Source organism: Takifugu rubripes, chromosome 1, assembly GCF_901000725.2.
Source record: "Takifugu rubripes chromosome 1, fTakRub1.2, whole genome shotgun sequence".
Lineage (NCBI taxonomy): Eukaryota > Metazoa > Chordata > Actinopteri > Tetraodontiformes > Tetraodontidae > Takifugu > Takifugu rubripes.
In genome coordinates, this window is record NC_042285.1 from 14843440 (window position 1) to 14870221 (window position 26782).

The following is a 26782-nucleotide window of genomic DNA, read 5'->3' on the forward strand; positions in this document are numbered from 1 at the left end:
GAATTTTCAGAATTCTTTTCTTTATAATTATATTCTCAAATTAAAACTTGCAAATTAAATGTAACATCTACATGCTGTGAAATATCCGATCCATTCTCTCTTATATGTATTTATTTCATCCTCACAAAAGCAGATTTAGTGAAATTGTCTGAAAAGTCAAGAGCTCCGGTAGGTTTTCATGAACTTTGTAGTTGTCAAAACGGATTGAAAATTTAATGAAAAGTAGTCAATTAATGTTTGCTATTATTTCAGATAATTGAATTAAATTGTCTTGAGATTTCTGGAGTCAAACAGAATTCTGATCTTTACCTGCCACCTGATTCTGCAGCTCAACATGAGCACGTTTGAGCCTTCAGCTGTTATTCTGATTAGACATTAATCAAATCAATCTTCATCACTCAGACTTTAAGTCTGGGGAATTCTTTCTTGAGATGCACGCGTAAGCAAATTTCATGGAACTCTCTCCTGTCTGACCTCTGTAACACAAATTATCTCCTCATATTCAAATCTACAGTCAGAACCTCTTCAGAAACTCATTTTATATAATAATTTTTTTCAATGCTTCAGTACTTGTTTCCATGGTTCAATCAGGTTTTATTTATTTTACTCATCATGACCGCGTCCTCGAGAGTCATCAGAGGTGCTTTTAAATAAAATCTATCAATATTATTTGACTAGAACAGGTAGTTTAAGCGAAGCTCTCTGAGCCACCGTCCACTCTGCTGGACATCCAAGGCCACAGGTCAACGGTTGATGGTGAAACTTTAATGTTCAAAGAAGGAGACTGTCCCACGATCACACTGATCACCATTAAAAATACTGTATGGCTAGAATATTCAAACTATTTATATATCTTCTGTGCTGTTGTGCTATTCAATATGCATGCTGTATAAATGAAAGTATGAAGTTGCAGCCCGACGCCAAAGGTTTCATGTTTAGTCTTCCACGTTCTCCTCGTATGTTTGCTGCCCCTGGTGAGCCTCATCTTTAACAATGTGTGGATCTCCTCCATGTTCTTTTGTGTGAGCGTTGCCTTTAGCTTGGTTGTTTCACCTTGTGGGTATTGCCTGGCATAATCACACAATTGATCTTTTCTCCTCTACCTGTCAGAATCATCAGTCTACAATAATAAACTATGTGTGAGTCCTCTTTAATCATTTATTAAGAATGAACCAACATCGCCTTCATCCACAGACCGGGTTTTCATCAAAGGCGTTATACATTGTATGCGTCCTCCCAGCCTGTGTAGTCCATTATGGCATCATGCAGGGCTGGTGAACGGCCTCAGTGTCCCTTCCTCTGTTTTGTCATCACAGCTGGGTGAAATGAGGGATTGTCTGGGGCACTGAAGGATGCTGCTTTCACAAACTTCAGCCACCGTCATGGAGCTGAGATCACCCCATTGCTTCAGTTTAAAGCAGCATGAGGCACAACAGTGCACGGACACCAGGCCGAATCAGTGAACACTGCAGAGGGAACCATGCTGGGGACTATGTAATCTGTAAATACTATTGTAACTAAAATCTAGATTTTGTGCTCAAGATTTAGCAACTTTTCTGAGCTTTTGACCAAATAAAAATGTAACTAACAAACTAAATAACTTAGGAAGCTACACATTCTAATATCCAGGTGTAAAGTGACTGGATCACATAAATCAAGATTGCCTGTTTATTAAGGATAATTGGATAGCTCTGTGTATATCTGTTTAATCTGAACGTTATATAGTGAATAAACTCATCGTGTCACTTCTTTTGAATTGGACCTGTTTGCTATATCGCATTTCAGAACAACCTCAGGCCAGAAACGCTTGTGTTTCCCCGGTGGAGAGACGCGAGAAAAGCTTCACGGCTGTGACTCTTGTGCCCTCTAGTGGTCAAAAACAGTAGAAGTCAGTCAAACACGAGGAGGTCGCTTATATTGGATGATTAAATAATGCGTTGGCATAGATCGAGGTCGAGAGATGTCACGCTACATAATGGAAAATAAGATGTGAGGTTGTGTTTTATATTTTGCTTGATTTCCTTTCATTATGTTGTATTTTAAATGTAGATTTGTTCTCCATCTTTCCCAAAGTCCCCAGAAAAAATCCTCTATTCTTCTGAGTGTATGAATCAGAGAACCTGCTGCACAAATGATACATTCCATATCAACCTTCAACCTTGTTTATTTCTGTTCTTTCAAACAACAGCACAAAAGGAAGAATCACATAAACCACAAAGCTCAAACAGGACGAAAGAAGTAAAACTGGCAAAGGTTGGCAAGTGTCACGATATACTGCATCAGCTGAGCCCTTTGATGGCAGAGGTGCTTTATTATATTGACGGCTTGTTGTTGTAGCTGTTGTCAAGAGTTCTACCCTGTTAGCCTGACATCTTAATGGTCACAGCCAAACAGTTCCAGAGATACCCTGCGCTGTTCAGGGAGGGCCCTCCCAGCTATAAATAGCATAGGGCTGTCAAAGTGGTAGTAATGGTTGCCCACGATCACCTTCAGCCCTTCACCATCACATATGGCAGCATCGATCTTCTGGAAGAGCGAAATTGGGCGCTCATTATCTGCGACACGCTGGCTGGACTTCAAATCAACGTCATACATTTTCTGACCTGGGAAACACACAAGAGAAAAGTGGGATTGCCTCTATGAATGGGCCGTTGTAAAAAAGTGTCTTTTCATTCATCATTGCTCATTTGGACTTTAATTTCAAGGTTTTGATGATAATTATTACCTTTGATGAGGTGAGCAATGTGGTGATCCCCGCAGACAAACGCAGCATCAATGGGGCCTTCGATTCCCAGCTCCTCCTTCAGGGGTTTGGGGTAACCCTCCAGGTGAGTGTGTGCAGTTCCAGTTTTATAGATATGTATTTTATCATTCTGACAGGACATAAAAAAGTAAGAAGTAATAATCACATCATAGAAATGTCATGTTTCTCTGGTCTAATGAGGAGGTGCCAGTTAATTTACCATTAGACACTGACTTACACTGATATTTATGGGTACTGGATGTTTGTGTGTGTGTGTGTGTGTGCATGTGTGTGTGTGTGTGTGTGTGCGTTGCTTCCATGCTTTTCACCTTGATCATGTAAAGGTGGTCCTGGTAGGAGAAAACAGCATCCACATCACTGTGCAGCTCTTTGAAGGCGTTCTCAATGGTGTCGGCTTTCAGTGTGTCATTAGCTTCTTCTTTAAAGAGGAAATGGTGGCCTGCAGAGCAAAGATGGTTCAGGACTGAGGAGCACTAATACCCAGAATCAAAGACAAATGAGGATTCTCGTGATAGACGATCAATGACAACACAATCTAAAACAAAATCTAGTTTTAATTAAGGAGAAGTATTTGGTTACTGCTGCTCCCAAGTTCAATATTCTGCAGACCAACATGTCTGAAGCTCTGGGCAGTGTACAAAAGCTGGAACCAGCATGGGAACTGTTCCTGAAGAAGTAGATGTCTTCAAATCGCACCTCTGAAGGCGTACTTGTTTCCAGCGTTATCAGAAGTGACGGCATCCAGGTGAACGCGGCTACAACGCTCTCTCTCCACAGGATCGCTCTCTTCACCTGAACCATAAACAAGCAAAATGCTCACACTAAATACAATAAGTGGCTGGTGCTGGAACGGAGTACAGTTAGAATTCATTGTTATTATTCGTTAGTAGCTACTTAATCATTAAAACAAATGAATACAACATATGAGTGCTGCTACTATTCACTGACACTGGGTGGTGAGTAGAAACTCTCCAGGGTTTAGATGAATTACCCAGATATCGATTTGTCACTTATATATACCAGTAAAGAAAATGTCCTTATAAGTGTGGTTAATAAAAGACTTACTGAACTTGGCGCATCTCATGAAGTAGTCCCGGGCCTCTTTGGGGTATTTGCCCAGCACTTCCCCAGTTTTGGGGTCGAACTTGGAGAACATGTGTCCGTGGAAGCAGTAAAAGTGTTCCATAAAGCGGAACGCGGACGTACAGTTTGGCATGTCTTTGAACTCTTTCTCATCTACAGCCTGAGTTCTGACGTTGTAGTGGTAGATTTCATCTCCTGCATAAAAAAGAGGAAGAGATCTTTTTTTTTTAAAAAGCCATCAGATTTCTGCTTTCTAAGATCAGATGAAACAAATGGTTTTCTTGCAGCGTGCACTCTAAGAACACACCTTTGAAAAAGATGACAGAGTCTTCTTCACACTCTGGATGGGGACACTCCACGGCAGCGTCCAGGTGGTCGGGGATTCCTGGGAAAACTTCAGAGATCTTTTTGGGGTAGCCTTGTTCAAGTTTGTGCTGGTAATAGCTGAACACACTGTGGTCCTGTATTAAAGAGTAACACACCCAAAAAGGTAGTTTTTACTAATAGCTACCTCATTGTATGTATCTCTGTACTAGTACAGCAAGAACATTTAAGAAAGCTCAACTTCAGCTCTAGTGCAACATGTGACCTGCAAAGTCACAGTTATCATTAAGTTTTATTACAGGGAAACAAAATATAAATATTCATTCATCATTGTGGATCATTAAATGACCATAGAGCCCCAAATATCATCAATCAGAAATACGAGCTGTACCAAGAAGAAGAACAGGTGGTCGTGGTCGGTGCTGTTCTCAAAGTGCATGCGGAAAGCAGCGTCCACATGGCCCAGGTGGTGGTGGTCATCCAACTCAGCAAAGGACTCATTTGACAACTCTGCTTTGCCATGGAAACCCTTAAACAGGTGATCGCCTGGGAGGTGTAACAGAAAACAGCCGCTTTAAAATGGATCAGAAACTAGTGTGTGTTGGCCTCCGGTGTGCGGCACGTGCACCCACCCTTGAAAAAGTAAGGGATTCCTACTTCATTGACTGCCACAGCGTCCATCTCCAGACCCAGGCAACGATCAAGTACAGCTGCAGAATAGCACCAGTTCAAAAATAAACATGCAAATATACACACTCATCAACTATGTCACCCTAATGTCAGAAGAATAAGTTAAAGTAGGACTGCATTTCTCTCACCTGAGGCATGGCTATTACTGGTTGGAAAGAAGGAGAAAAGACATAAAATATTGTGTTTCCAATCCCTTTAAGACAGTTGAGTTGGATGGATCAGATGCATCAGCAGGACCAACACTTACCAATGAGCCCATGTCACAGCCAGGGCCAGGCAGAGCACTTGGGTGAGCAGCTTCATTGCTTCCTGTCCTTCACTGAAGAGGCCTGGACAGAGCTAACCGGGGATTAGGTTGACCTGGCTCCTGAGGCGACAGCCTTTTATACCATACTGTGATACATGGGTGGAGGGGGCGGATGGGATAACCCGAGTGGCGATGGCCTAAGACCACCCCAGCATGTTTGACATGATGAGCTATGGCACAGAGAGTACGAGTAAATGCCCCAGTGGCCAGTAAATTCATAGAAAATCAAATAGGTCACCTGCAGCCATGGAAATGGGATCAATACAGGTGGGTTTGATAACCCAGCAAGGCTCATCTAGGCTGATGTTTATGCCTTTTTTTTGGAGGAGGATCTTTCAAAAATATGAATATTCAAAATATTTCTTTTTGTCAGACTATAAACACACGTATACTCATTATTTAAAGAGAAACAAAGCCAAACACGAGCGCCACTCTGAGGCAGCACGTACATTTTGTGCACCACGGATGAACATTCAATACTTTTGCTGAGGGGAAGTTAAAAGTGTTTAACGAATTAATTTACTTCACATTCTGTTTTCAACCTCAGTGCCCCAACAATACAGAAATAAAGAAATAACCACTGCGCTGGCGCTAAAATAAAGTCTCGTATAATATTTGCACCATGTTGGATAATTAACAGAGTAGCCTGTATACCCCAATTGTGTCGTTAAAGAAATATTTGGTATATGGGGGACTAAGTATATAACTGCCCTTCAGGGGCAAACAAAGGTCTCCGGTTTAATCTTGTGTAATAAGGCTGTTGTTTACTAAAAGCTGGTGAGTCATTGTTTGCCATTTTTATGTGTCCTCTGCTCAATTTCAACACAAAAAATGTAATTTCCAGATGCAATATAGAAATGTCTGTAGGTGCTGCATTCAGGGCCTGAGAGATGAAAATGTTAGTGAGGCTCCGCAGACGGACGGACGGACGGACGGACACGATTCGACCAAGCTGAACTCAGGGACTGGATTATTGCCCTTCAACTGTTGACATTCGAGAACAATCTACACGACGTGACCAATCTTGAGAGTTGCGTGGACAGAGCACACAGGGACACGTGTGGGGCTATAGTGGGGGTGGGGAGAGGGGTTATCAGATGTAGTGGACCACTGCCATGAGCTGGCAGCTTGTCCAGGGTCTCGCCCCATGAACCACTTTCTTTTTTATAAAGACCACGGAAAGTCAAAGGGAAAAAACCAAATTCCAGCTTGAAGTTGTAATCGCAGCATTTTTGGATGCTCAACCACCTCTGTAAACACAAGAACTAATGCTTCCTAATGATCATTTATATCAGCTTTTGTCTGATTTTGACTTCCTCTCCTTTGATTATATTCTGCAAATACAAACCCAACTTACCGCTCCAGTAATTCTATCATTTATTTGCCATGCCAGATTTGTTAATGCTCATTTTAGATGATTCAAATGATATCTTGATGGTGTGGACGCCAGAAAGAAAAGGTAAAGTGCTTGGAACAAGATAGGAGACTGACAAGAGCGGACAGCTGTTGCTGGACGGATGAGTTATCCTCAATTACAACACTACTCACAAGAGAACAAATAAAGACAGAGACAAATGTGATATTGCTATACAAAGAATTTATAAATTAATTGTAAAAATCCCCTTGTAGTGTTTGCTCTCACAACCTTCTCACATTGTATTTTTGTCAGTTTTTGTGATTTCAAAATCTAGAAAAATATTTCAGACATGAATCATTACATTAATTTTTAGCATTATTTCCATTTCATCCCGTTGGTTGTTACTGTGCACGTGCAACATGATTTTTTTTTTTACAGTATCTCCCATGTTTAAGCCTCAGCTCTCTACTTACAGCGTTCATCAGTGCATGTTGCATAGATCACAGGGGACAAAATCAAAATCAACAATTGAAGAAAAAAAAAGTGAACAAGAATAACTGTACATAACAATGGGAGCTTATAGGCATTAGAAATCAAGACAATGTATGGCAAAAATGATCAGAAATCAAGATAAAGGACTGTATAAACATATATGATATCTCTTCAATTTACATGAAATGTATTCTAAATTAATGTGCATATGACATTTCCAACTAACTTAAGCAGTTCTTTTAAAGGAGCTTTTTGTTACAATTATGTCACTCCCAAAATTGAAATTTACAATTTTAAATCCAAATCCAAGAAGAGTGAAGAAAACGTCATTTTGTTTTCATTACATTGACAAATTCATTGTAATATTCAGATGCATCTTTCCTTAACACACAAAAAGGGGCATGCTTCTACAGCTACAAGTTCAAGTGGCACCAAAAACAAAAACCCTGTTTTGAATACATGTTAAGCACATAATTTGATGACAATTTTAATTTCCCTTGGTTCCATCTTATTTGTCTAAATCATGTCTTTCATTGTTCTGAGGCTTGGCAGGAAATAAACACTAGTTTCATTTACTAGTTGATATGTATGAAATACAACATTTCTAAAACTCCCTTTTTCTTAAGGAACCACCAACGCACCTCAACCTTTCAAATGAAATTGGACTGGCATTTTAACGGGCTTTCAGAGGATAAGAGTGATAAGGAGAAGAGATTGACCGTCTGACAGTGGCGTAGCACCAACAAACTAGTTTTCCAATATTAAAAATACTACAAATGCTGCATGAGGTAATGGCACCCGACTCTTTAGAAGCATGTCTAATATTTAACGGTTGTAATAAAATCATTACTTAATTATGACTGGATCACATGAAATTGGACAATTAACAAAGCACTACTGGGCATTGTATGCACAGCAGATGGCCTCAGGTGTGCATACACTAGTTTCCCTAAATATGGCCTACCTTTGACATCATATCCTAAACATTTGCAGGTTTAAAGACTAGAAGACAAAATCTAGATTGGCCGATTGAAGATTACAGATAGAATTTTACACTTTTCTGACTATACCATCATATTAGCCATATTAGGAAACAAACATGAGAAACTTGAGGGCTACACATTTCTTCCCTTTGCCACTGATGTCAGAAGTGGTTCAATTGCGACTATGGCTACATTTATCCAAATCATGTTGGCACTTGAGCTTCTCATCAATGGACTCTTGCAGAATCTAGGTGATTTACAGCAAAATACAAAACATAATGAGCTATAACCAAAGGACAGGTAGCATTATAAAGAGTAAAACTTCCCTTTCCTTATAACACATAACTAGAGAGGATCAATAGATCTAAATAGATCTGTACAAGGTCACGACAGTACTGACAATGAATGACAATAACAATGTGCAAAAATCCAGGTTTTTGAAAGTCAGAAATATTTTAACTAGGGCTGGGAAGAAATGTCAGTCAGATCACTGCAATTGTATATAAAAAAAACTGAAATCAATAAGTAGTAATGTCACATTCTCTCATTGTCAGTATTATTTTATAGTAAGGACTTAGTGTAGCAAATGTGACTGTAGGTAAACCAAAGGTTTTGCAACAAATACGACTGGAGAGATTTGCTAATTAACAAGAAAACTATTAACCGATACAAAAAATTACCTAAATGGAACTGAATAGTGAAGTTCTTTGAAATATCCGAACCAGTAAAATAAATAACAGGCACTGATATCCTCACAGATGATGCCTAAAAATAGCAGGAGTCACTGTGTGTTACAAAACGTGTTAGTTAACCACATAGCAACTTGTTAAGTGCCAGTCAGTGCAACTGAATGTACAGTCAGCCAGTTTCATTTAGACACACTCCTTTCATTTAACTAGCTCAGAAAAACTAAATATATTTGTCACATCCACAACAGAAATGCATAAAGGAAAATATTGATTTGCTTATCAGGACCTTTAAAAAAAACTAGGAAAAATGAAAGAAACACCAAAAGTAGCTGTATCCATTCCCTTTCTACTTTTATCATTAAAGTAAATAACAGATAAAAAGGGATGACTGGGGAGGCAGTGATGTCCTATGTCACCTGGGTCACCTTAATTCAAATGCAATGACAAACTTGCTATTGCCTACAAAATGGTGCATCTTTTAAAAAAATACACATTTCAAACTAAACACAATGTCCAAAAATGTTAAGCTGATTCACAGGAAGGGACCCTGTCACTGTCTCACAGCGCTGTGCTCCAGCCACGTCATTTTTGATTTGATTTGAATGTGAACAAAGACTATTGCATCAGTTCACTGTTGACTGACCTTTGTTTCCTGTTTTGGACTACAATTAGAATTCTAAGGAAAAGAATTCTCTTTTACACATTAAAACTATCACCACTACATGCACCCATTTTTTTAAATCTGCTGCAGTCATATTGTACCATATTGTATGTGTAGGTACAAGCTTTCCAATAACATTACCATCTGTATTACACCTGTATATAGAATCTAAATATAATACCGTACATGATATGCACAATGCCAAGTTTACCGATGAGAAAACCTACAGGTCAGCCCAGAATGATTCTAGTAAAAAAGAAAAGTCTTTGTTCTCACTTTGTTCATTCCTGTCATTAGTGACAGTAAAGTTTCAGTGCGTATTTATATATTTACAAAATAAGCAAGTGAAGCCAAGAGCCTGAGGGTTTAACTATCTATTCCTCTGCACCTTGGCTATGAGAAAAAGGCAGAGTGACGGCGTGCTCTTGAGCAAGGGCGGCAAGCTCTTTGAGGAACTCGCAAAAGATGATGGCACAGTAGACGGCATTTTTGACTCGCAGCACCTCGGCTTGCTTCTCCTGGCCACTGGCACGACTTCCTGCACTGCCCCTGAACAGAGTGTTGTGCAGCGACTGGCTGAGGGCTAACTGAGCAGCGTGCCGGGCCCGGGTTGGGCTATTGGTGTGACGAAGGATCAGGTCTCCGATAGATGATTTGCGGCTCTTTACTAGAGCACAAACACAAGAGATAGTACAAGATGTTAAATGAATTGGACCTCTATTTTTCCTTACAGGGCTGTTTGTATAAATCAGATTGCTGCTTGCTCTTAAGTATATACGTAAAAAGCAAACTGGTCCCAAGACAGTTTCTATAAGATAATACACTCATATTTACCTAGTGAATCAGCACGTCGTAGCGGAGCAACTCCTACTCCTCCATCACTGCGGTCCACTTTCCCTCTGGCCACCAAATACTGTTGGGCTTTTTTCAACATGCCTGGGAAGTCCTCATGGGAAGCTGCAAAGACTTCAATGCGGTTCTTCACTGAGCCAAGGACCTGTGGTGAGTTGGAAAAATCCATCAATGCATCCAATCATGGGTTTCTTGGAACAATAAACATGCTCCCTGTGCGCTAATGGCTACTATTTCCACCTTAGATGTGAAACAGCACTAGACATTTCTCCAGAACTAATCAGAAGGGGATTCCATCTAACCTACAAACAGCAGGGTTTTGTGCCAATGCATCAGGCTTGCTTTTGGACAAACATGTTATCAGTTTCTGGTGTGCAAAGTCTATATGTCAAGACACACCACCGTATGTGTCTATAACACCTGACACATTGGAGAATATGTTTATATGACAATGTTTTAAAGAGGGAATAAAGTTGCTGACACAGTAACAATGATCGGATTTTGTATCAGTGTACCTGAATCAGTGACTTCACACTAGGCTGGAAGACCATGTTGGTGTTGAGGAGGAAGGAGCGTAACAGAGGTTGTGGATAGCAGGCCAGCTGAGCAACAATGCCCGTGAGCAGGATGTTGACATACAATGAATTTTGAAGCATGTTCTCCAGCTTGGTTAAAAGTACCACCATAAATGGACCTAGAAACAGAAAGAAAATTATCTTTGGCCTACTTGTGGACCAGAAATTTTTAAGCTAGTTAATGAATGTAGCATTTGACTATTTAATAGAGTAGCCTCACCTGTGTATGGTTGAGAGGCAGTTTGGTTTTGTAGTCTAGCAGAACTACTGAGCGGATCGGCTCCTCCCTTGATGTCAGTTGTCAGTTTCACCTCATGAGCCATGGCAGAAGGCGGCAGCGGTGGCGGCTGCTGCTGCTGCTGCTGTTCCTCCTCCAGTCTATTTCCAGGGAGCTCTTCCTGCTGACTGGCTGCTCTGCGACAGTCCTTCACTCTGTCCTCCAGTTCACTTAATTCCTGAGTGAAGGCCTCAATATTGATGCCCCGGCCATTGGAATCTGCCCCAAGTTGCGAGTCTCCTGGTGCTTCCTCTAAAAGTTCCTGAATAAGAGACTCCACGGATTCGGTCTGTTTTGAGTCTACAGTGTCTGTGGATGTGGAGTGTGAGTTTAATATGTCGCTTTCAGTGCTGGACATTATTTCGGGGTTTGGAGTGGGAATCTGATTAGTACAAAGTGACAGCGAAGGATTCATTTCACTCATGCTGAATACAGCCTGGGGTACAGCGGTACAGCTCTGTGAGAGGCAGGTGACAAGGGATCCACTCTGATTTGCATTTTCATCTAGATCCTTCTGATCTTCAAGATCTCTTTTTGCTTTCTTTATCTCCAGCCTGTCACGGTTATCTGAGCATGTTTCCTCCTGCCCAGTTGTCCCATTATACATTGTCTGGGAACCACCAGTTGTGGAACACATCAGAATATGATTAGCTGATGATAAAGTCGAGCGGTTCTGCAATAAAGGTGTTAATGAAGATGATGAAGGGGGAGTGCAATTGGGATTTGGGGGGAGCTCGTCCCTCTGTAGGCTTCGTTTCTTGGAGCGTGGCGTAAGGCTGATACAGTTGTTTTTGCCAATTGTTACATCCCAGTCTCCACTATCAAGGTCTGAGCTGTTAAACTCAGAACGTCCGGCAGACAAAATAGCTGCCTTTGGCTGGCCTGGAGGAGTGTTGCTGACCTCCCTGTGCTCCACAGAGAAGTGTTCAGGGAACATAGCCATGGAGGGGTTGTTGGATTGTCTTGGAGGTGGAAGAACTGTGTTGGGGGATGGATTTTCACCATCATATGGTGCTGACCAGTCACGACAAGCCCACGAGCACACTTCAATGCACTGCCGGGCATCTTTGAGGTACTCCAGGTAACCCGAATTCCAGGCCAGACATTCTATATTAGTACACAATTGGTGCCTGGGGCTGTCAGGAGCCAGGGGGTGGGAGCCAGAAGAACCAGGATACAGTGACTCCATACTGGTGGGGGTAGAAGGGCCCCCTCCACCTGATCCACCACCACTACTCTGTTGCCGCATGAAGAATGCTAATCGAGATGGTGTACTGGATCGTAGAGGACCAGTAGACTCTGTGCTGGGGCTGTTTAGTACTGTATAAGAAAGGAGAAGAAAACATGATTATAGAACATGTACAAGAATAAATAAATACACCGTAGCGTAATGCCTTGTTCACACTACACGACTGTCATCTTGTTGTTCACACTACGCGATTCTCTGTCATCTGGTCGGGAGATTTAGTGTTCACACATGACTGGTTGGTGACAGGAGCAGTTACATTAGATAAATCTACATAAAATTACATAAATCAAAATCAGGATGCAAGGTTGTTTTGTATTAAAAACTCATGTGAAAAGTGAAACAGGAAGTGTGCAAATGGAATGCACAGGCTGAGATTTGTCATTGCAAACGTGGATTTGTAAGGAGCCCTCCACATGGCAATCCTGGTTTCTGCTCTCATTGGCTGTAGCTCTTTATTCTGTCACCACGAAACATCTGGATATTTGGTGTTCCAGATATTTAGGTTAAGTCGGCGACTCAGAGTCGGGCTGTTGCCAACCACCTGACTGGCGTCTTCAGGTGTTTGCACCTAATGACCCATGGCAACCCCGATCTGGGGAGGAGAGCAAAAACCAGTCTACGACCAGCCAATGGGGCTAAAATCATGTAGTGTGAACAGGGAATAAGGATATGACAACTTGTGCCCTTGTTGTGAACATACACAAACAATGCTCAGCCCAGGGGGGCCCAGTATTCCCATAGAACCACATATTTCTTATTTGTTCACACATGTACGGCACACATGAATCACAAAAAATATTTAACTCGCATATTAACAAATTTGAGTAATGGTGTCAACAATGTATTTTTTTTTTTACAAAGCAGACAACCAGTCCCATTCTGGACAAAATAAAAGACTACTTGTAATTGCCTGATTTCAAAGTATTGCTCACATTAATTAAATTATTTTCCTCAATGTGTGGAGATGGACATCAGCACATGAACAAAGCAGCACATGTGACTGCCAGAAAAAGAAACGTGCCTTTGAATTCTCTTAAAGAAAAACTTTTAACAGGTGTGATGGTTTTTGCTCACCTCTACCCCAGAACGCACCATCTTCCTCCTGCTCAGTGGAGGGCATTGTATTCAAACGGCAGCACTCTGGGATCAGTGAAAGAAACTTGTCAGCTGATTTTCCGTAGATGTCGGTCTCCCTGATTGAACGCCGCTGACTCAGCATTACATGGTTACAGGGCAGGAGATACCTGAGAACAAATACACAAAAGTATGGACAAAAATGAGACACACTGCCATAATGATTGAAACCAGTGGATGTATCCAATCCATATTAAAAGAGCCTATTCAAATCTGAGATGCATGGATACCTGAGAATGAGCTGCAACATGACATCTTCACAGTTCAGGGACAGTAGAGTCTGGAAGAGGCTCAACGATACCATACAGAGCTGTGACACACAGAGATGAATACTGATCATTTCCTAACCAATGAGCCAGAATGAAACTGAAACTGATTCATTCAGGAAAAAAATGTCCTTGCAGACTGATTTACAGACTAGAAAATTAAGTGTGATACAGTACTTGTGGGTTCACTGAAATCACCACCAACCACACACAGGGGAAGTTCCTCTCTAACACAAATACATCAAATTTCATACCCTTGAATTGCCACTGATATGTGTCAGTAGTATGTCCAGGATGGTATCGTTGTCATGGTGATGTAGCATAACAAAGCATAGGAAGGTTTTTAGCAGGGAAGTCTCTGAGATGCTGCGTAGAAAAAGATCTAGGTAGGCGGTGCTGGCGATCATTTCATCCAATGATGACTACAAACACAAAAAATGGCATAATTAATAAGTACAAACCATTCTAACATTAAATTCTTCTTAGTAAAATTCCCATGTTCAATTTCCCCCTCTTATTTCCAACTCTTAAACCTTTTTAGCTGTTTTGTAATGCTTAATGTCTGTCACTCTCAACTGGTTGATAACCCAAACAAATAAATTTTCTGCTTTAAACACACAATTTCTCCTTCACAGGTACATAACATTAGGCAAAGATTTATTATGTGGTTCATCTGTTAAAGCTCAGGACAATAGCACGCTCAATCAACAGTTCCAAAGTTACTTCTCCTACCGTATGCAAAGTTGGACCCATGACAGGTACAAGAAAGCCATTGTGGAGGTAGTCCAGGAGCTGGGAGCGTACCAGTGGGTGTGCGACCTGGACCACCGCATTGCAAAACTCCAGTGAGTTCATGAACAGTTTAAGCGATGACACGCCCATCCAGTCTTCCCTCCGCAAGGCATGCCAGTCGTCTCCTTGGACCTCGATCTTCCTTGGCAAAGATGAGTAAAGAGCACTTAAACCTGTTGCCAGCACCTGCAGAGAAAGAGAGACAGGCCTCAGGACACAACAGCTCCTTCTTAAACCCAGCAAGGTCACTGGGCTACAGACTGGGTCAAAGACTGAAACTCATTCCAGTCAGGGTCATGTGGGGTAAGAGTAGTCAGCATTCGCTGTGTAACAGACAGGAATACATCCTTAACAAAACACACACAACATCCATTCAGACCTGAGGAAAATTTAGAGTCTGAGAGTATCCTAAAAATAAAACTTTGGGGAGGAGAATAGCTAAAGCAACATTCCTCCATTCAGCATGCTGTAAAAATGGAGCGAAGTAAACACTGCCTCTCATGACAGACAGGAAGCAACATACCGTGCTAATTCAGTACTGCACAGTATGCATGTTTACTTTATTAAATCATTTTAGCAAACACATTTGTTTACTGCAGCTAAAACTTTGTTAAAAAGACTCAAAACATGACAAGAAGTTGTGACCTTGCACTAGTTAATTTTTTTTTTCATTCCCTCTGCCCCTGTTTTCTATCTCTCCTAGTGGGGATGTGTGTTGCCCATAGATACCTTTATATGTTACAATCACATTAGTTGATGATGTCAAGCAGAAATATTCTGCAGTAAAATGACATTGTTCAAAACTTGAATTTATATAGGGAACCCTGATTGGTTTCTTGATCACCCCAATAACTTGGATGGACATAATAAGGATTTATCTGAGGCTGGAGAAATGTGACGTGCAAATGCAGCTGCCTGAGCTCATAAGATCAATACTGTGGTGACTAACGCTGTGACGCACACCTACTACTAGAAACTGCAGCAGTACGAGACTGTTCCAACAACGGGGCACACTGAAGTATGTTTGCAATTTAACATGACAAACTACAAGCCAGTGATAATGGAGCTTGGCCAAGCATAATAGAACCAGGGATCACACTGAGAGGCAGACATCTGTTCATTGGTGGGAGGGAAAGTCCAAACATGGTCTGAGTTTGAGCCTGAGGTTGTCTGTCCAAACATTTGATATGGATGTTTTTGGAAAACAACAAAATTCTTATATAACAACTTTCTTTTTCCATTTAAATGCACTTAAATTTCTCTTTTTGGTATTTATGTGTATGTTTGTGATGAATTTAAAGGTTTTTGGGAATATAACTGGGAATGTAATTTCTAAAGCTGTATCATTGCATTAGGGTCACATCTACTCTTTATATTTAATTTTCAGACTACAACTTAGAGTTAAGATCATTTTGAGCTGCCTTAGTGTCAAAATGATTGTAAATCCTTAATATTTATTCACATCAGGCTTTAACACAAAAGTGACACATCCAAAATTTCAATATGTAGTCCAACATTGATTTTAGCTGTAGTGGCACACTAAGTGCATTCAGATGAGGCGGTGGTGCCACCATGTGTTGGAACCATAACAGAGCATAAAGCACTGCAGGAAGCCACAATTCCCCTACAAAGACACTGGTCACATAAATCCAGAACTAACTCATTATTCACATGTCAACAATTACATTCAGCCGCAACTATCCAGTTAAAAAGGGTCTATTCCCACCAGCTAGTGATGGTATCAGAGTGCATGTTAAACATACAACATGATTTTAAAAAAAAGGGAAAAATATCAATCCTATCATCTTATCAATCAATCATTATTCTGATGCACCATACAATATATGAGATCATCTGTTTACATGCACTATGTGTGCACCTGTCTCGCCCTACTGTGTTCTGAACTATACACAGGTTTAAATGGTAGATACAATGCAATTTGGAATTGGAAATAAATTGGTGATGCCTCAGCCTATTCCCATTGGAAAAGGCAAAGAAGAAGCAACTCTCAAAAGAGGCAAGATAAAATTGTGATTTGTTTGTGTTGTATTTCACACCTGCAGAAAATACTGGAAGGACTGATAAACAGTGCGACATGAAAAATGGCATACTGGAGTCATATTTTAGCACAGGCACGGGATGACTGTTCCGAGTACTCTTTAGACCTCACAATAAAACCTCTATGTCAGTCAGCAAGTCTGACATTCTTCCATGGTGACATGTTACAAGAAGACAATCTGTGTTACAATATGTGCTAGGAAGTGCAAACTTGGAATGTGCAATAACATCCTCTCCAAACGCAAAACCTGCGCGTTCACTTACCGGGCAGAAGTAGGAGTTCTCGGTAATATAATGTGCCAAAGCATCGTGACTGGCAGATGCCGCCATGACCAGCAGAAGCGAGTCCCGGGCCTGTTGTCCAATGGCTCCTTCCCGATGAATGAATGGCACAAGCAGGGAGAAGATCAGAAAATTTGTAGAGCACTGTTCAGCTGGTGCCGCCTGGAACAACTTTTCAAGAACCACAGGCTGCCGGGCCATGGACACACAGATCTGGTGGGGATGTGCAAAGTCTAAATTTTCCTTGCAGGTTTAATTGATTCATTCAGTCACTGTATAGTCCAACATGATGTCCAAAGGTGAATCACCACACCACATGTTTTGAGGTACAATATTATTCTTAGCAATTTGTCAACATACCTGGTTGAGTAGCAGAACAAGACTGTTTTCAAGCGCTGCTGGACAGCCAACCTCTGGTTCAGCACAAGCTCCCAGTAGCCTCAGGAGAGGGTGGAGTACAGCAGAGTGCTGCAGGAGAGGCTGCTGGGACTGCCCGATGAGCATCTCAAACAGCTTCAGCAGTGCTCCCTGACTCTCCGAGTCCAGGCCGCGGCGAAGGTGCCAATGAAGCAGGCGCTCCAGAATGTTCTTTCTGACCACCAACTCCAGTATAGGACCCATGTTTGGCACGGTGCCATCGCCATCTGAGCTCTCAGACGGCTGCTCATCTGCCAGCAGACACAACATCTGGTCTGTGTGATTCCTCACTGCTGTAAGGTCATCACTGGAGGATGAAGGCTCACGCTGTTCCAACACCCATGAAACCTGTACAAAGAGGTTTTTAAAATCGGTAACATCACATCAGCACAAAAGTATTAAACAATTTATGTCTGCAACAATCAAGTAAAATCCAATAATTAGCTTAGACCTCACTGCCGAGTAATCAGTTATGGGTGTAATTACATTGGATAAGCAGGAGGATGTAATTTGCAAGACAAGGTTTTCTGCATAAAGGTGCATGATATATATCCAGAAATAGTGCAAATTGGCTTAAATGTCACAATTGAGCAGATGTCTGCATACCATTTACAGGTCAGTCTGTTCTGACAACTCTTGCAAGATAGAAATGTTCATATATTTCATACGTTTTTCTTAAAGCTGAAGGTCTAAACGTCTATCAAATGTGTCTATCAAATTCCTTAACATCAAAGGAAGTGTGGTGGAAAATAAGTTTATGAACCATACTTCATAGATACTTTATCCTAATGAAATGAAATTTGACATAAATACAGTTTTAAAAAGGGTTGAACACTAAAGATATCGAAATATAAAATTTAAAAAACTTTTTTTTTACAATTCAAAGCACAAAGACTTTAAAATAAATCCTTACATAGGACCTTTGTGTATATTTTACATATATCAATAAATGTGTAAATTGCTGGAATTACAATTTAAAGGAAAAGAATTACAAGTAAAATAAAAAATTTCAAGCATTATAAACACAGCATGAGTCAAGTCAGTCCTGTGAAGAGCTAAATAGCTTTAAGCTTTCATTTTACTAAAATTGCAACACTGTCGTAAAAAATCAAAACAATACAATGCAAAATGCAATACAATAACTCACAGGTAAATAAGATGCTGAATAAAATTAAACGGGTGCACCACATGACTCACCTGCCTCCAGTGATTCTCAAACACCATAAGACATGTCTCTGGGTCAGCAGTGCAGGGCCCAGGGGCGGCAGCGTTGTGGCCCTGTCGGTTCCCAGGACCCCTTGGGTTCAACCTGCTCATCCAACTCATACTGGGCCAAGCAAGAGGCCAGTTAACGATGACAAGAACTCTAACACAGGAGTTCCGGGAAAAATGGGGTGAAGACAGGAGAAAGTATAATGACAGAGGGATAAAAAGAAAAGGATGTTCTGGGAAAGGTCAGGAGGAGTAGGAGAGGTAAGGCCTGTCTGGAAGGAGGGTGAAGGAGGGGGGAGGTCAGCTTTGTGCAGAGGTGCTGTCACTGTCGGTCAGTGGAGGAGTCTTTAGTGAAAAAGTCCGCTGTTGCTTCAGAAACAATGTGACCCTGTCCTCCCTGCAGACCCTGTCATCCAGTCTGAAGCCAACACCACCCCATAGCCAGTCAGGTCGGAGTATGCCACACTGTGGTTAAGACAAAGAAAACAAAACATGCGAGATGATTAAATTAGGCTAACTTTCACAGTTCAACCCTCAAAGTGGAACACAAAAGCTAAACGTTAAAACAAAGTAAGGGTGAATGCCTGGCTAGAATATGTATACCATAATAAATTTGGAGAGACCGGACCTTTTTCTACATTGATGGGCAAAGTGCAAGAAATTTACATAATACAGTATTATATCCCCAACACAATTAATTCTAAAGCTTTTTTGAAGTTTTCTCAATAAAGTGTATATTTCCTAATAGGATGTCTTCCTCTCTGGACCATGATGTGCAAGAAGTCTCAAAAAGCATTTCTAACTAAATACAATGCATTGTTAAATAATGAATGATTTCATGACATTATTCCATTTTTAGGAAGAATCAAAACATTAAGTACAATCCAAAAGCTTTATTACTTGTTTTCTAAGAGACATCCCCATCCTCCATACATGAACTGGACGCCTGTCAGACATGCTAACAGGTCGTGCTGCCTGACTGTGAAACAATAATAAATAATTTGCTAAACTCTGTTCAAAGTTCAACTACAGATTCCATTCAGCACATGCTTTAGCACCTAGTAATAAAGGCACCCAGGTTTGCTAAAGGTTAGTCCTCACATGCAGCTCAGCTCATTTTATTGATTTCAGACTCAGATTCCATTTACCAGAGCAGCAAAAAATGTAAATGTGCAAATACTTTCAAACATATAGCGTTTTATTATTGTCACAATTTCTGTGGAACTGAAGGAGTGTTCTGATAGGTCATGTGTCACAAAACGATGTCATTGTTTTCAACAAGTGCAACAGAATTACAGGGTGTGAGTGGGATCCCTTAAGCATTTTGAAAACACCCTCTCACCCCACACATACCGCAGGGACTTGAACTCTCGAGGGCGTTCAGAAGAGAGAGGCTTGTTTACTCATTACAAACAGTAAGTCACACCTGTTTTCTGCACATTTTATTACACGGGTTTGAAGATTTCTGTGTGACTCGTATAGGATAGTTATGAGTGTGGTTGACACCCCTGCCTGGATGGGGACACAGGTCTGGGGCCGAAATTGTCAATGGGAAAAGTATGACCTATGACCTTGACAAATAAAGAATCATTAAGAACACTGCTTCCCAAACACCATCACCCATGGGTTGGATTTTCTGACTGCTACACCTCGTCCTCTGTATTCAATTCATTCTTTAGTCTTGATTCATGCTGAATAAAAAGGAGTATTTGCTTCAGCGGTTTGGATATAAAGTGACATGCAATATTTGCACAATATTAGCAACATCTAATGAGCTTGATTAATGTGTGTGTAATACAATTGGCTGTGCTAGTTACTGCAACATTGTGTGTGCTCACGGACATAGCGGCAGATTCCTGGGACTCTGGGAAAAGGACCGAAACTTTCATCTGCTTATTTGTCTCAGTCTTCTTTTTAAATAGTTCTGAAATACCTGGAATACCAAATAAATCTGTCTGTCTGAATGATGCTGGTGGTCTATCAGTGTCAGGAGCACATACAACACTCACTCATTTCATTCAGCAAATTCAACAAATCAGTTTAGTACGCTATAAACAACATAAGATTTAAGACTTGTGTGGATATGTTTTTCTTACAGCAGATTGATTACTGTTCACTGTTTTCAACACTGTTTACTGGACAATTACGCGTTTTTAACATCCATTTAACACTTAACGCATGATCCTATAAATACTACGCGCGACAACAGTTAACAAAATACAAAATTCCTCAATTATCATGTGTCTGAGGATCTGCAACATTTGAGAAAATAAACATTTTGTGTTCTACCTTGAATTAAAGCTGTCAGTACAGTCCCAGATTAAACCATACTATGCTAAAATGAACATAAATGGGTCACAAATCCTGTCAGTCTAGGAGGTGAATGATGGTAAGAAGGGAGCTGTAAAGATTCTTTAAAGCCTAGTGTTACGGGCATTAGTGTTTTCCAGATCATATCCCCATCATGACATAGATGTCACCGACCGCAGCGGCTTGTGTTCGGGCTTTGCCGGAAAACAGTCATGGCACGTCAAAGGCGAAGTGATATGAAGCTCAATGAAAAATCAGGGAATTTAGCTATCACCTGTTAATAGGCAGAAACGTCCGTCACAGTCAGTTCTTAAAAGTGAATTTAAATCCGCAGGCACTCACCGTGTGTGTCTTCAGAGGTACCAGATGTAAGGCGTAGCTTTCCACAGCTACCTGCTAGCTGCCTGCTAGTAACTTAGCGCTGGTGGCTTGCTTACGACTAGCCGCTAATAAATCCACAATGTCAGAGAAACACACAGACAAGCTGAACACATGTAGCCTACAGAGACCTTGCAAACTCTGCGCCACTGCGCCGACCAAGCTAACAAACTGCCCGCTCGGAGGTAGGGCTGCTGTGCATCCTGCAAAGCGTCGGATAAACATCCAGTGATGAGTCTCAAACACTCTTTCCCGCAGCCATCTTACTTTGACTCCGCCCACACGCTCCTCTGACTCAGCCAGCGGGGCTCGTGACGCGGTTCAGGTGACCAAACGGAGCACGAATACCGTGACAGATGTGCCCTTTTTTTGACGCTGCCATCTAAATAATGAATATGATGAATACATTGTTCAGATACAAACCGTTAGCCCATATACAGCAGTGCAAGGTTACTGAGCCCACTTGGATTTGATCTGTGGAACAAAATTTGATCATCGCTCTTTGGCCCATTCTCAAATCCATTCATACCTTTCAGAGTTTTGCTGTCAAACAAACACCTACTGTCACATAACCTCCCCCTCTGCTAAAGTATTAAATAACAACATCACTGGTTTACACTAAATCTTGTTTCCACCCACTTAAGCATCTTCAGATCGCAGGCCTAATTAAGCAATGGTGTGTTCTTCAGAAGAAGGTAAGTTCCCAGGGGAGATTGACATTTGTTGTTGTGTCCTTCCATAGAGACCTGCATCACCAGGCACAACCTGGCCACATGCTGCGAACCGATCCACATATTGCTTGATGTAAGTCAAGGTAGGGCTTTTTTTTGTCAGTTACTAGTGAATAAAGTGTGGGATCTGTGCAAGAGTGGCAATTTCACTGCAAAATAAAGTACCCTCATTTCAAGAATGGATAATACAAGTGACACCAGGCCAACAAGAAACCGATGGCAGAGACTGCTCAAAGGACGACAGAAGCAGAAGGTGGATGTTATTGAAAATGTAGCAAAGTATGATAAGAACGCCATCCATATGCTGCATATCATGTGAGTAATTATTTGTTGGAACAGGAAACAAGTTATTATGCATGCAAAAAAATGTTGTCTGTTTGCTCAGTTCTGGATATTTATTTTCTTTATTAAATTGAGTGAATAAAAAAATGCTCAATTATAATAGTTTTTGCTTTCTCATTTCCTCAGCTGGAAAGAATGGTTAGTTGATCCAGCAGAGCAATTTTATTATGTCTGGCTGCAGGTTATGATCTTGCCCATTGTGTACAACTCTGTGATCATCATTTTGAGGTACAAACATATCTGATACCTATATTCTAAAATCATGTGGCAGTTCATTGAAACCGATTGTTTTCTTAGGACATGTTTCACTACAATCGCACTGAGTTACCTGCCTGTGTGGCTAACACTGGATTACCTGTCTGACCTCATGTACATAGTTGATATGATAATCACTGTTCATACTGGTAAGTATTTGTTTTTGCACATTTTGATTTAATTATGAATATTATAAAAAATAGTACAGACTTATCATAAACAGCTGAAACCTACTTCACATAGAAAGATTTGTTTCTGTATAAAAAAAAATCAAACAATGTTTTTGACCAAATGATAAAATAAAGAAAGGATATTGACAAGTGAGATAGCCCTCCAAGAAATATAAATGATCCAGTTCAAGCAAACAGAGAGAGCAGGGGCCTTGTCTCAGCAGTGCTGGAGGGTCACTTTAGTCTTTCTGAACCTACCTACATCTGAATCCTCAACACTACTTGTGCAAGTCTTGTATTCATAAACGTTGATTCCTGGAGGAGCTGAAGGAAACTGGAGGCTACCTGCAACACTAGTTTGAATACGGGAAAGGCCAGTATGCCCAGAAATGGCCCAAAGTGGAACCAAGATGTACAAGAATGGCAGTGCAGAAATAATAATCTCAAATTGATAATTGATGAGAATTTCATTAATTTGTTTGAGGGCACAGTTGTATCATGTTCATCACGGATATCTTAAAGCAAATAGTGTATCAAGTTGGGGCTTTTCTCTGGCTCTTCTTGTTAGCGTGTATTTTCCAGGTCTGACTATATTATTAATGTCCTGTAATGGACCTTGTTTTTCTTTTCAGGGTACGTAGATCAAGGTATCCTGGTCAAGGATCTAACTCAGCTAAAGCAGCGTTACTTGCACTCTAAAGCTTTTTTGAGAGATCTGGCATCCCTGATTCCCACTGACCTTCTCTACTTTGTGTTTGGCATCCAAACACCCCTGGTGAGAATCAACCGTCTTCTTCGGATGCCAAGACTGAATGAGGCGCTAGACCGCATGGAGACAAGAACATCATACCCCAACACGTTTCGCATCTCCAAGCTGATGATTTACATCTTTGTGCTGATCCACTGGAATGCCTGCCTATATTTTGCACTCTCCAGCTACATTGGTTTTGGAAGCGATCGTTGGGTGTATCCTAATATCACCAACCCGGAGTTTGCATCATTGCGCCGTCAATATATTTACTGCTTCTGGTTCTCGGCACAGATTTTCACCACAGTAGGAGACACTCCGCTACCAAAAAGGGAAGACGAGTACTTGTTTATGATTGCAGATCTTCTCATTGCTGTTCTGGTGTTTGCATCCATTGTTGGCAATGTTGGAAATGTCATCACAAGCTTGAGGGACCGTGACAATGTCTTCTTCCCTAACCATGAGCTGGTAACCAAGACCTTTTATTTGTGTGTGTGTATATACACATGCAAACACACACAACTAACAAACAGCCACCTGACTGTTTTTGGTAGTCATTCACTGACAGGTCACCTGACAGGTTAGTAGATTTGCACATAAAGAGTGACCTCTGCTTGGCTGTTAAACTTAGATTAAGATGTACTTTATTCATCCCCGTGAGGAAATTGAATTTGAAATTGAATAGATGACTCATTACATAAGAATAGAAAATGTAATTGCATACCCATATTTATAAACTTTCACACAATTACTTCTGTTAATCAATACAGGTAAAAAGTTTGAAATATGTCTGTAATTTAACGTTCATACACATATGATCAGTTAGATAGGCATCTTTAACCACACGAGAAGCAGTATAACATTCAAAAAAATAAGACACGAGAAAGGTTTTTAGAGTGCTGACATAAGGGTAAGATGATCAAAGAAAGATATGAGACACGGGTAACAGAAAGTAGGAAAACAGAACCAAATGAATGAAAAGCACTTAAATATAATACCAATCTCCACATAATACAATATAAATGGCAGCTAGGACTATCTGATCCCATAATTACACCTAACCTTATGCTATGTCAGGGAGACCCTGTTTATGAGCTGATCATGACAAACTTTAACACACTGCAACTAAACACAACTAGTTATCGTTTCAATATTTTCTTTATAAGATGCCTCTATTATTACCCTTCTCTTTTAGGTGAAGGCATATTTGAGCAGCCATCAAATTAGTAAGGAACTCCGACATCGTATAGACAACTGGTATCAGCACCTTCACATCAACAAAAAGATCATACGAGAGAATGAAATCCTGCAGGAGCTTCCATTACACCTGAGGACGGAGATTGCCGTTAGTGTTCATCTCTCCACGCTCTCCAAGGTGACTATCTTCCATAACTGTGACAGAAGTCTGCTGGAGGAGCTGGTGCTTAAACTCACACCCCAGGTTAGCCGAGTTCATCTGTTAATGACATCATCTAATGCTGAACAATCAAAGTAGCTCAAATTTTCCACTTTTGTTTGGACAACTGTTAAAATGGCTGCTATAAAGAGCAATGCAGAACGGGCTTCATTTAGGAAAGTAAAGTATAAGCATGCAATATCTTGGCGCCTTTTGCCTTGCAGGTATTCAGTCCAGGGGAATATGTCTGCAAAAAAGGAGATGTAGGACACGAAATGTACATCATCAAAGAAGGGAAGCTTGCAGTGGTGGCAGATGATGGGGTCACGGAGTTTGCTGTTCTCAGCGATGGAAACTTCTTTGGAGAAATTAGTATCATCAACATCAAAGGTGAAAATTAAATTTTTCCCTTGATAATATAGGTTGAGTGCCCTGCACTGTCCAGGGTATTTTTGCCTCTTGCCCATGCATGGATTTATGGATGATCTCAACATTTTTTTTAAAGAAATCAATAAATGTGTGATTTTAGGTAACAAGTCAGGCAATCGTCGCACTGCCAATATCCGAAGCATTGGCCACTCTGACCTGTTCAGCTTGTCGAAAGAGGCCCTAATGGATGTTCTGTCTGAGTTCCCTGCAGCCAAACGTCACCTGGAAGAAAAGGGCCGACAAATCCTGACTAAGATGGGAATGCTTGAAGAGAATGGGGATGGAGGGGAAGGAGAGGCAGCAACAGTGGAAACCAAAATAAAAAAACTAGAGAGCAGTCTGGAAAGTCTGCACACAAAACTGGCACGGCTTATGGCAGAATTAGAGTCCAGCAATGCCAAGATGCAGGTCAGGGTGGAGCAGCTGGAGTGGGAGGTGGCAGCATTACATACTGACCTCTCAAAGGAAGAGGAAGATGCAAGAGGAGTTCAGGGAAGAGGTGAAGGGGTGGGAGGGGAGGTACAGTTGGAAAGAGAGGAGGCAGAGGGAGAGGAAGAGCGGGAGGCCTCAGATTTGAAGATGAAAAGACAGAGGCAGGGAGAGGATGTATTCAATGAGGGTGATGGACAGAGCACTACAAGTACAAAAGAGGATGTCAGAAAAATAGAGGTAGACAATTGTTGTGTGTCGAAAGACCCAGAGTTTCATGAACAAAACCAAGATGTTAGAAAGATTGTCAGAGAGGATGGAAATGATAGGCTAGGAAAAGGCGACGGGGCTGAGATGGAACCTGCAGAAATGAGCTCAGGAGAAAGTGAAGAGAAAGAATGTGAATTGAAAACACAGAAATCTGAAGAGAAAACAAATTAAAACCTAGTGATATATGTTTTTAAAAAAAGTGGAATTTTAAAAATTTATTTTTGCTTAATTCAAGTCAATTATAGTGACTGAAGGTCCCTCATGTTCACATCATGTTAAATTATGGATGAGGATTCTCACCATCAGGATTTGCTTATTTGTACCATCACACTGGCTTATTTGTATGATATCACAAGTTATAAATGTGGTGATTGTTAAAGCCAAATTAATTTAAAATATCAGTTGCCAGAATTTTACAGGTTTAGTAATTTTATTTTATTTATTTCAAAATAATTTCTTCTCTTTTTGTCTTATGTACCCCCAGGTATTACCAACTTATTACCAACAATAAAGGTTTATTTTAAAAACGTCAAATTTAATTTGTGCAGTAAAAATGCTGAATTTCAGCAAGAGTGAATACCACTTCATCGCCTGTCTCTGTCAATACACTGATGTGTATTTAGCTATTGCAACAATTTATGGGGGGGGGGGGGGGATGAAGGGAGACACATTATCAATTGAATTATTTTATTCAAATATATTATTACAAATGCTGGTAAACATGTACGATAACCAGTCTTATTTCTAATGTTTCATAATGAACCATCAACACACAATAGTCAGTAACTCTTTCAAAAGTAAATCAATAGTGGTAAATATACATGTATTACAGGCTCTTAAAAGCTTTGAAGGTTCAGATA

The 26782-nt window shown here is 40.7% G+C and overlaps 3 protein-coding genes and 1 long non-coding RNA gene across 7 annotated transcripts in view; 2 read left to right on the top strand and 2 right to left on the bottom strand.

The window, feature by feature from the left end:
- Nucleotides 1–1692, top strand: part of LOC115252006 (uncharacterized) — a 6200-nt gene extending 4508 nt beyond the window's left edge. The window contains exon 3 of the long non-coding RNA XR_003890457.1: nt 1317–1692. This is a non-coding gene — a long non-coding RNA (uncharacterized lncRNA). The remainder of the gene's footprint in view (nt 1–1316) is intronic.
- A 455-nt stretch (nt 1693–2147) lies between these two features.
- On the bottom strand, nt 2148–5218 carry hpxa (hemopexin a). The gene is given in 10 exon segments (NM_001032684.1): nt 2148–2603; nt 2726–2873; nt 3073–3203; nt 3461–3556; nt 3830–4042; nt 4155–4308; nt 4563–4717; nt 4804–4881; nt 4990–5006; nt 5109–5218. Coding segments are annotated over 10 exon segments (1278 nt in total). The 5' UTR covers nt 5165–5218; the 3' UTR covers nt 2148–2373.
- A 1527-nt stretch (nt 5219–6745) lies between these two features.
- fhip1b (FHF complex subunit HOOK interacting protein 1B) lies at nt 6746–21442 on the bottom strand. The gene is made up of 12 exons (XM_003961684.3): nt 21117–21442; nt 18450–18929; nt 17196–17600; nt 16818–17048; nt 14436–14681; nt 13958–14125; nt 13668–13747; nt 13378–13547; nt 10998–12374; nt 10718–10896; nt 10185–10347; nt 6746–10017 (listed from the first exon to the last, which is right to left on the bottom strand). The coding sequence occupies exons 2-12, from the start codon at nt 18576–18578 to the stop codon at nt 9725–9727; spliced, it is 3441 nt and encodes a 1146-aa protein (XP_003961733.2). The 5' UTR covers nt 18579–18929; nt 21117–21442; the 3' UTR covers nt 6746–9724.
- Nucleotides 19760–26439, top strand: cnga4 (cyclic nucleotide gated channel subunit alpha 4). Of its 4 annotated transcripts, none has more exons than XM_029841521.1 (9): nt 19760–19879; nt 21797–21966; nt 22061–22198; nt 22352–22453; nt 22523–22629; nt 23283–23866; nt 24594–24839; nt 25019–25184; nt 25324–26439. In XM_029841521.1, the coding sequence occupies exons 3-9, from the start codon at nt 22062–22064 to the stop codon at nt 26091–26093; spliced, it is 2112 nt and encodes a 703-aa protein (XP_029697381.1). In that variant the 5' UTR covers nt 19760–19879; nt 21797–21966; nt 22061; the 3' UTR covers nt 26094–26439. The 4 variants fall into 4 exon arrangements, with proteins under 4 accessions (XP_029697381.1, XP_011605557.2, XP_029697387.1 ...); XM_011607255.2 differs by having other exon boundaries at nt 19807–19879; nt 21895–21966; XM_029841527.1 differs by having other exon boundaries at nt 19807–19879; nt 21895–21966; nt 25435–26439.
- Nucleotides 26440–26782: the final 343 nt, after the last annotated feature.